This window comes from Camelus ferus, chromosome 7 (assembly GCF_009834535.1).
Source record: "Camelus ferus isolate YT-003-E chromosome 7, BCGSAC_Cfer_1.0, whole genome shotgun sequence".
Lineage (NCBI taxonomy): Eukaryota > Metazoa > Chordata > Mammalia > Artiodactyla > Camelidae > Camelus > Camelus ferus.
In genome coordinates, this window is record NC_045702.1 from 70654318 (window position 1) to 70666960 (window position 12643).

The 12643-nt window shown below is 31.5% G+C and overlaps 1 protein-coding gene and 1 long non-coding RNA gene across 8 annotated transcripts in view; one reads left to right on the forward strand and one right to left on the reverse strand.

The window, feature by feature from the left end:
- The window catches only part of LOC116665013, a 39397-nt gene extending 35613 nt beyond the window's left edge, over positions 1-3784 (reverse strand). The window contains exon 1 of the long non-coding RNA XR_004321592.1: positions 3624-3784. This is a non-coding gene — a long non-coding RNA (uncharacterized LOC116665013). The remainder of the gene's footprint in view (positions 1-3623) is intronic.
- Positions 1-12377, forward strand: part of HGF (hepatocyte growth factor) — a 103659-nt gene extending 91282 nt beyond the window's left edge. For 6 of the 7 annotated variants that reach the window (XM_032484119.1, XM_032484120.1, XM_006194335.3 and 3 more), the window contains 7 exons: positions 788-826; positions 2030-2126; positions 4699-4773; positions 5626-5772; positions 6276-6382; positions 6505-6650; positions 8732-12377. In XM_032484119.1, coding sequence (XP_032340010.1) covers positions 788-826; positions 2030-2126; positions 4699-4773; positions 5626-5772; positions 6276-6382; positions 6505-6650; positions 8732-8908 — 788 coding nt within the window. In that variant the 3' untranslated portion in view covers positions 8909-12377. The other variant, XM_032484123.1, reaches the window with a different exon arrangement.
- The last annotated feature ends 266 nt before the right edge of the window (positions 12378-12643 follow it).

The window sequence follows — 12643 nt, forward strand, 5'->3', positions numbered from 1 at the left end:
GTACTTAAGTATTTTCAAATCCTAGCATCCTCCAAGCCTTTTTCTTTGCAGCATTTAAACCCCACCCAGTCGGGAGGTTAAGAAAAAGGAATAAGCACGAAGTTTTAGTTACAATTTATTTGCAGTTTCCAGTGTTCTTTTTTTCATACTTCTATTTAGAAAAATCAATCTTTGAAATATTCTAACAATTATTTTTTGTTATCCTGTTATCCCTCTTTTTCCATGAGTGATGTTGATTTTTATCTTCTTGAATTTTTGAAGAGTTTTCTGAAGCATGTGAATTTCAATTATCCATAACCATATAAAAAAGTAATTTTCAGGAAAAAAAATGAATGGACCAAATTACAGGTAAACAACCTATAGTCTATCTGTATGAATGGCCCAAGCAAACAATAACAAGCATTAGTGCTATTAAGTGGAATGTTCATTGTGTACAGTGTTGGGCATCTCGGGAGAATGAGGCAGCTCCTTGACATCAGCAGTATAGTTCAAGCTGCCAACATGCATCCAGCCACATACCTAAGAGACTTCACAGTCACAAAACAGGGCTTTCCCCACATTCCCCAGTACCCACCACTACCACTAGGCACATACTTACAAAATTGTCTAGTAAAAGTGATACATAATTACTCGAGTACTATTACATCTTGTTTTTCAATAAAATGTAAAGAATTTTAGTAAATTATCCAATTCATGGATATTTGAGTTTCAGTGGACAGTTTTGGTTCTATATAACAGAAATATGTATGTATAAATTATGTGTATATGTATATGTTTGCTTTTACAGGTGAAGGCGATACTACACCTACAATAGTCAATTTAGACCGTAAGTAATCTTTCAAAATATATATTATATTTGAGTCTCTATGTGCCAGAAATAATATCATTATTTTCTGCATAGAAAAATAATTATATTAACTTCATCATAAAAATAAAATAATCGATTTTATTTTACTTAAATGTTTTTCTGTGCACATGTGTAAAGGTGTTACAAAGGCAACTTTTTTCTGAGTATCAAAATTCAATGGTCTATCAGAAAATATGTTATACTTAACTTTGAAAAGAACATGTATATTGCTTTTAATTTGGGACAGAGTGTATCTTATGAACCTTCATCATCCTTTAAATTAAATCAGGATGCTAAAGTCAGGAAGAATGAAACCAGAAGGCTGGAAAGTTATGCAGTCTTTATCCTGCTCTATCTTTAAAGCTCTTTGCATGCTCTACTAGGCAAAAGATGACAGAATCTGAAAGGTTCAGTTAATCCTCAGTTTAAGAAAAGCTGTTGGGAGCTGCCTGTGTTTGATTTTCACATATTTCTCGGGCTGAAGGAAGTTACTCAAATGTTTTGATTTAAGATACCACCTGCTGTGTCCCAGGCTGAAGAAGCAAATGGAAATCTATTTTAGCTTGTGGATGGGAGTAGAAAGGATAAGGCAAGGAACACAAAGGAGGGTCAGGAAAAAGTTTACTCCAAAGAATGCTGTACTATGTCATTTGGATGTAATGATTTGGACATAATTATGTCATTTGGATAAAATGTTCAATAAATATAACATTGGTAACATGTTTCAAAATGACTCTGCATTCTTACTGTACAAATTCAAAAGTAATAAACCAAATACAGTTTTTTTTTAAACTCAAGCTATTGATTTCCATTGACATTTAGAAATAAGCACTATAAATAACACCGTTCCATTTTATGTTAAGGCTAGTAAGGGAAGTACAATTAATGTTAGACTTGAAGAACTTGTACATAGTGAGCAAAGCCACTGTCACTATCATGGCAGTGCTGTCCACCCTGAGTTGACTATTTCTTCTGTGTTACTCATCTGCTTAGATAAGGAAAGCAAACATTTTGGGCCTGCTTTGGCACTGCGGTTGTAGTACCTACCTTTTTTGTCCAAAATGTTCTTCTAACACAATTACAGTAGTTACATTTGTCTAGTTACCACTGCACTTAAGAGCTGAGAGGCACTGACTATTTCAAAATGACTTGTCAAAATGTTATGTTTGGTCCTCTTTTTAGATCCTGTAATATCTTGCGCCAAAACAAAACAATTGCGAGTTGTAAATGGAATTCCAACACGAACAAATGTAGGATGGATGGTTAGTTTGAAATACAGGTAATTATTAATAGACACAAGTCATACATATTTGGATTATTTGCAAAAGTCGTATTTCCAGGAGTATGGCCATATGTCGTCTTGCAGGCTGTGCCCGCCCGCCGCAAGGCACCCATATGAGGGGGGCACAAGAAGGCACTGCTCACATTTCGTTTGCCAAACCGTCCTGGATTTTGCCATCTGTGCCTCTAGAGATAGCGCGTTTCAAAATACTTACAAAGGTCCCATGTATTGGTATTTTCTCTGATTACAAGTGACACTTCGGTTCTGATTAAGGAAAAGACAACTACACAGAGAACCTACTTATACCTTGATATCACCATAGCAGTTGTCATAGCGATGTTATTAATTTTCCAATCTAGGATATTATGAGTTTGTTTTCTGTTTACACATAATCATATCAAAACTTTTATATTTTAAAAAAATTTGACTTTTTTCAGTCATTCTAATGAAAAATGGTAATACTCTAAAGTTCTAGAATATTTTATCATTAAGAAAAGGATTAACAAATTATATTCATAATTGAATAGTCTTGCAATTATATTTGGTGTGAATAAAAAATTCTTGACGTATTTCCCGGTGTTAAGAATCCATGACATGTTCTCTGTAAAATCATTTTGCAAAATATACTTATACAAAAATTAACATTAGTAATTATGTTGTAAGAATTAAATATTGAAAAAAGGAGTTAATTTAAAGCCCTGATCTTATAACTTTCTATATACTACACATATCATACTGTATGGTAATTAGAATGTTAAAATAACTTTGTCTATGTCTCTCTCTGTTGGAACCGTATCATGCAGCATACCCCAAATGGCACATGAATTCTAGACATATTTTCTCTTGTTTTCAAGACACCCCATGTTTCTCCCTCTAAGCCTCTATGCTGTTGTTCCCATGGCATGTTTTAGCTTTCTTTCTCCATATTTTATGCCTGGAAAATCTTTCTCATTCATTACAGACCAACTCTAATATCTCCTGGTTTTGGAAACCCTCTGTTTCTTTACCTCTAGCCTCCTAGAGTAGAGGAAGAAAGTACATCTTTTACTACAATTAAATCACAGTGACAATAAAATAGAATAGAGACAACTTGAAACTGATGTGTTTTTATGATTGTCAATTTTTAGCAAGCATAGAGTTTATGTCCTTTGGTGTATATTTGACTTGATACCAGGTAGAAGACAGCCTAATGTACTCGTATAGTATGTCTTTCTCTCAAAGAGTAATTCATCAAATTTTATAAATATTTATGTTGATAACTATAGTGTAGCTGTCCTAGGTGGGTAGTAATGAAACAGAATTATGAAACTCACCAGAATATTAAAACTGTGCAATATGAATACTTAATGAAGGCTGTAAAATTTGGGGGAAGTGTTTCATTTCCTTTATTATAGGAAATGCTCCAAGAATCCACATCTTTGAATTAATTAGAGGTTCTTTGCAAATCTGATAACTCCAGAAAAAAAAAGCAAATACTTTTGAACTGATTCTTACCAATAGGAGAATGTACAAGGATACTCCTTGGCAAGTGTCCATCCCTGGAGAAGCAGGTGAAACTGTTTTTCATCAGATCAGAGTACTATAAACTTCTTTAAAAAGTATTTTTTCTTTTCAATCCAACTTCTTAGTAACAACAGCTGTTTAGTTATTCTTCCAAAACACATACTGAAAGGAACAGAAATTAAAACTCAATATATACTCATCCTCCTGTGTGGTATAGGCCATAAATAACTATAGTCTTAGCCTGGGAATCTTTTTCTATTACCCTCTGAAGCATTGAACATCTGTATTCTTTGGAAATGTAAGCTGTGAAATGTTTTACTTTTTCCCATGTCTCTGCCAAAAAATAATAGATTTACGATTTTGGATGTCATCAAATAAGTGTACTAGTATTTATTATTCTCTATGAATATTTTATAATTTCCTAGATGATATGTCTTGCAAAATTGTTTTAATTTTATAAATAAAATATTATATTGTTAGTCTTAAGCTGAACAAACAACTTTACTCAAACTCAGTTATACTCTAAGTTAACATATCAGAAGTAAATAATGGTAATAAAAGGAGAAAATAGTGCATAAATATTACATATGGTTACCACTAGATGGTTTTCCGAGTTTAAATAAAAACTCAAATTCGCATTTTTCATAATCAAACACTGAATTTAAAATAGGTCTACATTGTTTCTGTTGTAGTTTGGTGTTTTTTGTTAATTCTACTTATCCTATATTAGTAGCCCACACTTTCTCTCAGAAGGATAGACACATACCTATGAACATGTGATTGGGAATGAATTTTCGTATGTAGTGACAAGGTTCCTTACACAAAAATAAAGTTGATTTCATAAAATTGTAACTGCTTTATGAAAAAAATACAAGATTTAAAGCTACAAGCACCAAATATCAAACTTCTGATAAAAAGATTACTCATTTTATTCTGGTTGGGTTAATTTTCACATTTCCCTCTCAAATAGGTTTATTTTTAACAGATGAAGCCATAGGTTTTGCATTAATTGGCAGGCACGCTTTCTGCACAGATGTTACTTGTTTCTCTTTCCTCTTTCTCATAGAAATAAACATATCTGCGGAGGATCATTGATAAAGGAAAGTTGGATTCTTACTGCAAGACAGTGTTTCCCTTCCCGGTAAAGTGTTTCTGAAACTACTATTTGTTTTGAGCATTTAAAATATGTATGGCTTCCACTTCACTTTTAGGCTTAGAATGTGCATTCTTTCAACCGAGATTTACCAGCATGGTGTGAACAAATTTACTTTTTAGATTTAGCTTACAAAATTTACTTTGCTTTAATTGATAATTATGGGTGCTGCTCTGTTCACCTCTTTCCACAATTAGCACTACTCTCATTTGGGGGAAGTTTTGCTAGAATTATGTTAATTTTTACCCCAATATCCTTTTTTGCACTCTACACTTCTAGACAGAACTTCTTTTTTCCTGAATTATCAACAAACTTCTCTCAATTCTCATTACTTTCTTATATGGAGCCAGCCTCAGAATCATACTGGGAATAATTTTCAATGAAGATTAGCCTAAGGAAGAGATAAAGAGGTAGCATCTGTAAGCTTACTTCTTGATTCTCATCAAGGTCACATTGATTCTATTAGTATACATCTTCAGCCTCTATTAACAAACCAAACATATACACAGCTGAGATAAAAAGGCAATTTTGCAGTAAAGTTATAATTCATATAGTGTGCTTCCCCAGAGAACTTTTCACAAATGACCTACACTCCAGCAAGCATAAGTAAAAGTGCTTTTTTAAAATAGCCATTTAGAATTTCAGCAATTTAAAGGCTCTTCCCGCTTATATGTGCTTGTAGTATTCAGTCTTCTATAACAGATGTGTTGCTCTTTATTACACTTTAAATCAAATTTTAATCTTAGGTTATTTATCTGCTCTTAAAAGCCAACATAACAATATATGTGAATAATATCACACAATTTAAAATTATAATGTACATTAAAATTTTTTACTTAGAAACAAAGACTTGAAAGACTATGAAGCTTGGCTTGGAATTCATGATGTACATGGAAGAGGAGACGAGAAACGCAAACAGGTTCTAAATGTTTCCCAGCTGGTATACGGGCCTGAAGGATCAGATCTGGTATTACTGAAGCTTGCTAGGTTAGTTCCTGTAGATGGTTTTGTATTTTTAGTCTAGACTGAGATTGTTGAAGCTTTTTGTTCAACTATGTGGCTATTCTTTCTCTGTCATTTAGATTTATTATAAAAGCATATGTCAAATGTCATAGGTACGTGTGTGCGTGTATACAAAGACAGAGAGGAGCACTTTCAAATTTTACAAAAATGAATAAATGAAATTAGACCAACACTATAATTCAGTCTGCTCTAAAACCAAAGCTTAGTGAGCAACTGTATAACTTTAACAGGTAAAACAATTAAAAGTAGTAGTGACCGTTTATTCTTAATATTTGCAAATAAATGACTCATTTCCCTACTACCTACTCCAAATTTCTACATTATATACTACACATATTTTTCTTCTTAAAGAAACAAAATTGTTTATTCTCTCTAAATGAATCATATTAAACATTGACACATTTTAATATGTTAATTTTGTGTTGAATCCAGTCAAGGGTATTCACTATTATGTTTTCTCTTTTCAGGCCTGCTGTCCTGGATGATTTTGTTAGCACAATTGATTTACCTAATTATGGATGCACAATTCCTGAAAAAACTACTTGCAGTGTTTATGGCTGGGGCTACACTGGATGTAAGTTATTTTTTAAAAGATACGGCAATATCATATTTATTTTATAAAGACATTTTGTATGTTTCTTATTTTTCTCACCTTACTCTGTGTTCATTGACTGTACACATTTTACATTGTTCTAGTGATCAACTCTGATGGTCTATTACGAGTAGCACATCTCTATATTATGGGCAATGAGAAATGCAGCCAGTATCATCAAGGGAAGGTGATTCTGAATGAGTCTGAAATATGTGCTGGGGCTGAAAATATTGTATCAGGACCATGCGAGGTAAAAATGGAGATTTTTAAATAAGAAGTATTTGATGGATAGCATAGTTTCTTGTGTTTATTTTTTTTCCTATTTTTCTCAAATAAAAATTATTGTACACTAACCTGTTTATTGTTAAGAGACAGGACCTGGGAAAGATAACCCTTATTATCCTTGTACATTTCTTTTAACTAAACAGTAAAGCAATCCATGTTTCATTAGCAGCAAACTATGATGATATTTATCTCTCAAAAAAAAAAAGTAATACAGCCAAACTCTAAGGGAAAGCTGTTCAAATTAGAAGTAGCCAATATGCAGTTTGATACAATAACTTGCATTTTTCTACTGTTTTTCTAAATTTATCTGATCTTCCCAAATTCTCCCTAACTGAACTCTATTAATAATTTTATAAAGAGATACATGCTGGGTTTTAAACTTTTAAATGTGTTTTCGGTTAAGCCAGTGTGTGTGTGTGTGTGTGTGTGTGTGTGTGTGTGTGTGTGTGTGCGTGTGCACGTGTGCGTGTGCGTGTGTGTGTTTAGACAAATTCTATTTTAAAAAACCAAAAGGTCAAAGTTTGTGACTTTAGGAGTTTGGATATTTTCATTTGTTAGGCAACTGTTCTTTTTACTTGGCAATGTTCCTATCCTTATTTCACAGAGACAAGCTGTTAAATTGTTATTTTGGATGTATTTTGAATGCAAGAGACAAGCTTTCTAAGCCTGGGAGCAGTGGAGTTATATAATACTATGTGTAGTAAAACATAGAATGAGCTCAATAATTGTGAAATGCCCTAACTATGGAGCATAAATTTATATTGAAATGCATGTAGTATGTATATATTGCTCTGAGATTTTATTCCTGAAAAGAAAATGTTTCTAAGCTAAAGATTTTTTTTAAATTACTTTAAAATAATATGGTTAGAAACATTATGTTTTTATAATCTCTTTCAAATTTGATGTTTCTTTCAGGATATCAGTATTACTATGTCTGTTACAACAAATGAAAATCTACTAGGAGAAAGAATTACTTATTACTTCACCCCTACTTTGATTTTCTCCATTATAGACTGTTGATAGCTCTCTTCTTTTCACCTGTATTACAGAACTACATTTTGCAGTAGTTTAGTTTCATCTCATCATATCACTGTTGGGGGGAAATCAAGATAGTTCCAAACACTCTTCTTCATACAAAGATGCCGAAAGCTAGTCCTTACAATCTTAGAAGGCTATATGACACATAAAAGTGATGCAGCACATTTGCAATGATTCTATATAACTGTATGTGTAAATTTATGTATATAAAAATGCACACACAAATAATTTTATCATTCTATTCATATTTCATCTATAAATCACCTGTCTATATCTGAGGATACAACAGGGTTACCAAATAAGAAATGCCATGAAATCACAGACTATGCTCCACAGTGGGGCATATTAAGTACTAATACTAACATTTCTTCTTTATGTCTGGAAAGGCAACTTCCAAGTAGTAAACAGAATTATTTTATCACTACAAGTTTTTATTTAACTTGTTAAAATCATTCTGGGGGCAGGATTGAAGGAAGGAAAAAAATCTTTAGACTTAAGGGAAAATTTAATGTAGTTTAATCATTAAAATTGTATGATTACAGGTGGATATTTTGGATACTCATATTTTTCAACATTTTCCAAATTTTCTATATTGAACATATTTTGAACATCAGAAGAAAATCAAGATAAATATAAAATCTACCTCCTTAAATAGCTATCAATGGTTATATGTTAATTAGTCTGCATTCAACAAAGCCAAAACCCACTTTAAAATATGAATGAATATTTTGAAAAAGACAAGTCATTCTTAAATGATTACTATACATTACAGAACACCTTGAACTTTTGTACTTATCTCAATCTTACTTGAGTAGTCCAATAGAAAGACAACCAATGGTCTAGTACATCGATTTTCTGCCTTCATATTTCAGTTGCAGTTATTCTCTTTCTCTGTATATATGTATATTTGAGATACCAATCTATATAGGAAATGTCAATGAATTGTTCATTTTTATTTCTTGAATAATACTTTGTTGTTGTTGTAATTGTTGCATATCTTCTTCCTAGGGGGATTATGGTGGCCCACTTGTTTGTGAACAACATAAAATGAGAATGGTTCTTGGTGTCATTGTTCCTGGTCGTGGATGTGCCATTCCAAATCGTCCTGGTATTTTTGTCCGAGTGGCATATTATGCAAAATGGATACACAAAATTATATTAACATATAAAGTACCACAGTCATAGCTGATGTAACTGTCTGAAGCTTCCATCAATACAACTCTAATTTACGTGAAGATTTTGAAGTACACGGAATTAAAATGTAACTTAAAACAATCCTACAACAACTACTTGAGTGTCATGTTTGTTAAGATACTCAATATTTATGGGTTTATTTTTGTTTTGTTTGTCAGTGTTATTTTTGTAAATGTTGAAGTGAATTAAGGTACATGCAAGTGTAGTAACATATCTCCTGAAGATACTTGAATGGATTAAAAAATGCAAAGATACAATTGCTGAATGATAAAAGATTTAATGGAAAAGATCAATTAATCTCTCTCGGCTGCTTTCCAAGGTTAGTTTCTTAATAATGAATAAACCAGTATGTTAAAAATTATTTTAACCTCACAAAAACAATTTATATCTTGTGTCCTTAAATTGTAACTCAATATTAAGTTATATTATCATTCATATGCCACACATTATTTTTCATTCATTTCTCCTCATCATGTATCCTTTAATACTGGTACACATACTCTTTACACAAACATGTACCCATATGCGAATGCCTGGGTACATATGTGCATGCACTAGAATTCAAATTGTGGATATCTAATGTAACCCCTAAATATAATGAAATTGTGTACCAATAGTTTTTCCTTAAGAAAAAGATAAAAATTTCTAAAGACCAGTAGAAGTATTATGGAAAGGTACAAGATAGAAGTGACTAGATCATTGTCTGCACATAATCTGCACATGACTTCTACTGGTTGACAAAATTAAGTAACACCTAACCTAGGTGTTTACATATATTTATTGTCCTAGTTATTTTATGTAATTTCTAATTCTTAGAGGGAAGATACTATTATATCTATTAGTATTATTTCTTTCCTTCAAATTTATGGACACATTTATGCAAGATACTTTTAGATCTTTTTTCCTGAAGTATTTAAAAAATTCTTACATAACTGTCTAATTGAAGTTTACAAGTGTTTTGGTCTTTAAAATGTATTACATAGGTTAACTCTAAAACTTGCTGCTGATTGGCCTCTCTCTCACTTTCTTTAAATTGAAATAAATACATAAAAGGAAGTTTTTCATATGTCTCCAAAATTTGTAAATAGCCTCTCATCAAATTATACATTAAAGTATATACTGAAGAAGGATACAAGAATACTTTTCTCAATCCAAAAGTCTTTCAGCCTGATAAAACTTTACTCAAGTAAAGGAAACAATGTAAAAGGAAAGGAAAAAAAGTAGCTTGTTTAAACTTTGTATTCAATTATTTTTTTAAGTACAGTTAAATCTGCTGAATGAGATATTTGACCAAGATATCTTCATTTTATCTTACTTCATTTTACATAGATATATCTTAATGCCACTGAGAAATATTCAAATTTTATATTCTGTATAATAAGCAAATTGTCATATTTATTACTGTATTAATCAAGATTAACTAAAGATCATGTATTTGTCAAGAAATTAGGTAACAAAGAGTAATGGGATAGCCTCTGAATTTTCACAAAATCTTCCTGTACGAAAGTTCTTTTAAAGTACTTATTTGAATATTTTCAATCCAGTATTTCCATTTCTCTGACTTGTTTTGGTTGAGTGATCTCAATTAAGTCCAGGGATCCAAATGATGGTCTAAAAGCTCCATAAGACCCTGTTCATTCTTGACTGAAAAAGTTTTAGGTTTACTCAAGAGCTTAGTCTACAGAGTATAAGGGCAGCAAATCCAGAAATGCTTTTCCAAATTGGGCCATTTTACTTATTTATAATAAGGTATGTGCTGGTATTAAGAAACAGTGAAAGCAAAGAGAGATCCAACAAGATCAAAACACAAAAATTATAATTACAATCAAAACACAGAAATTTCAAAGGCATATTGTCCAAATATTACAGTACTTTCAGTTACTTCTTGCTAAACTGGCAAGAGTTTATTGTCACATATTAATATTTGTAAAACATTTATAAAATTACAATTCTTTTGAATACTCATATTTTAAAATATTTCTTTCATTTCTTTTTTCTAAATTTCGACTGAGAGATAAGAATTACGTAGATACAAAATGCAGCTAACTGTATAGACATTTTGAACTCAGTGTCTTCCATTTTATTAAAGGGTAAAAACAAGACCACCAATAAACTATCAGATGTGTATGAAAACTTCTTTGGGAGTTTCTTTTCCAATAGGAGATTGGTGGAATAGACAATAAAAGCAAGATGAACAAGACCCATATTATTTTAGGTGGTACACACAGGGAATAATCATGTTATTTTCTCTAGTGATATATACTGTTTCCTGGACATTCTTTTTTAATAAACTACAGAAACTAAAAAATCCAGTGTACCCAAAAATCCATTTCAAGTTATGGGCAAAAGAATCTTTTAAATTAGACGTTTTCAATGTTATTTTGTTTTGGCTGTTTGAATAATGGTTTTTGCTGTTGTAATTGTGGACATTTTCTTATGTCTACCAGGAATAGTAATGTAAAATTAAAATATCTGTCATAATGCCTCTGCTGTGCAGAAGGGATGATAATCCTTTTGTATACTTCTTTAATTTTATTGTAAAATGTATAATGACTTTGGCCTATTTTCTGTGGGCAGGTCCTCAGTAAAATGGTTTATAATGAGTCAGTCTCTAGTATTAACAGGCTCTTGCTTGCTATCTAAGTGTTTCAAACTAAGGGGAATGTGAGACACTGGAAGGCAAGAAATATAACAATAATGACACGTGATAGCAAAATTGTATTTCACTTATTCCTGTGAATATTTCTTGTTGGTACCAATGGTACTGTACAAAGTGAATGTTATAGCCACAACATTCTCTTGGACAAAAAAACACTGTCAAGAGGTGAGAAACTGCTGTTAGGCATTTTCTTGCTGTTTCAAAACATTTTTAAAAAGGAATACTGGTTTTGAAATATAAGGATCATGAGCAAAAGAATTTTGGTAAAACTAAAAATCTTTAAATTGACTTAACTGAAGTCCAAAAAAAGAAATACTTTCAATCAATTATATCCCATATTTATAGACAAACTCATTTGAGAAATAAAGTTAATTTGAATAAGAAGACATAGTCTTTATGTAAATAAATTACTTCTCACAATAAAGCCCAGACAGAAGTTATCTTTCAATGTTTACTGAATTTTGAACTAAGAATTTACTAATAAACAATGTTAAAATTCTCGGGACCCTGTAAATCTTGACAGTGTAATTTTAAGTAAGTTCATTTCCATTTGCACAGAAAGTTTCTGTCTTTAGGAAACTGAAAATGGAATACTGTGGATGTTATGACTCTTTGTCTTGTGTGTATATAGGAAGTTGATAAGCTGCCTATTGAGTGGTATAGCTGGATGCTTACCCAAAAAGGGAACACTGTGGTTATGACGTGTACATAAATTTTCTGTAGTTAATAAAGTTGTTATTTTTATAACCATGATTATATTCTTCTTCTTCTTCTTAATAATAATAAAATATTTCATCAAAATGCTCTCCTTCTCTTATTTTAATTATATACATGGTCATATCTGAAGTTGCTCTGGAACTTAGTATAGGAACAACAACAATGATCTCATTGACAGAAATTACATACACTTTATTTCAAGAAATGTCATATACCCTGTCTATAGAACTAAGACAAAATATTACTATTTTATTCCAACTTCTATCTATGGTAATAACAGTGATCTTTGGTAAACTATTCATTGCTGTGCACTTCAATTTCTCTCACTGTAAAACACAATTATTTAGTCA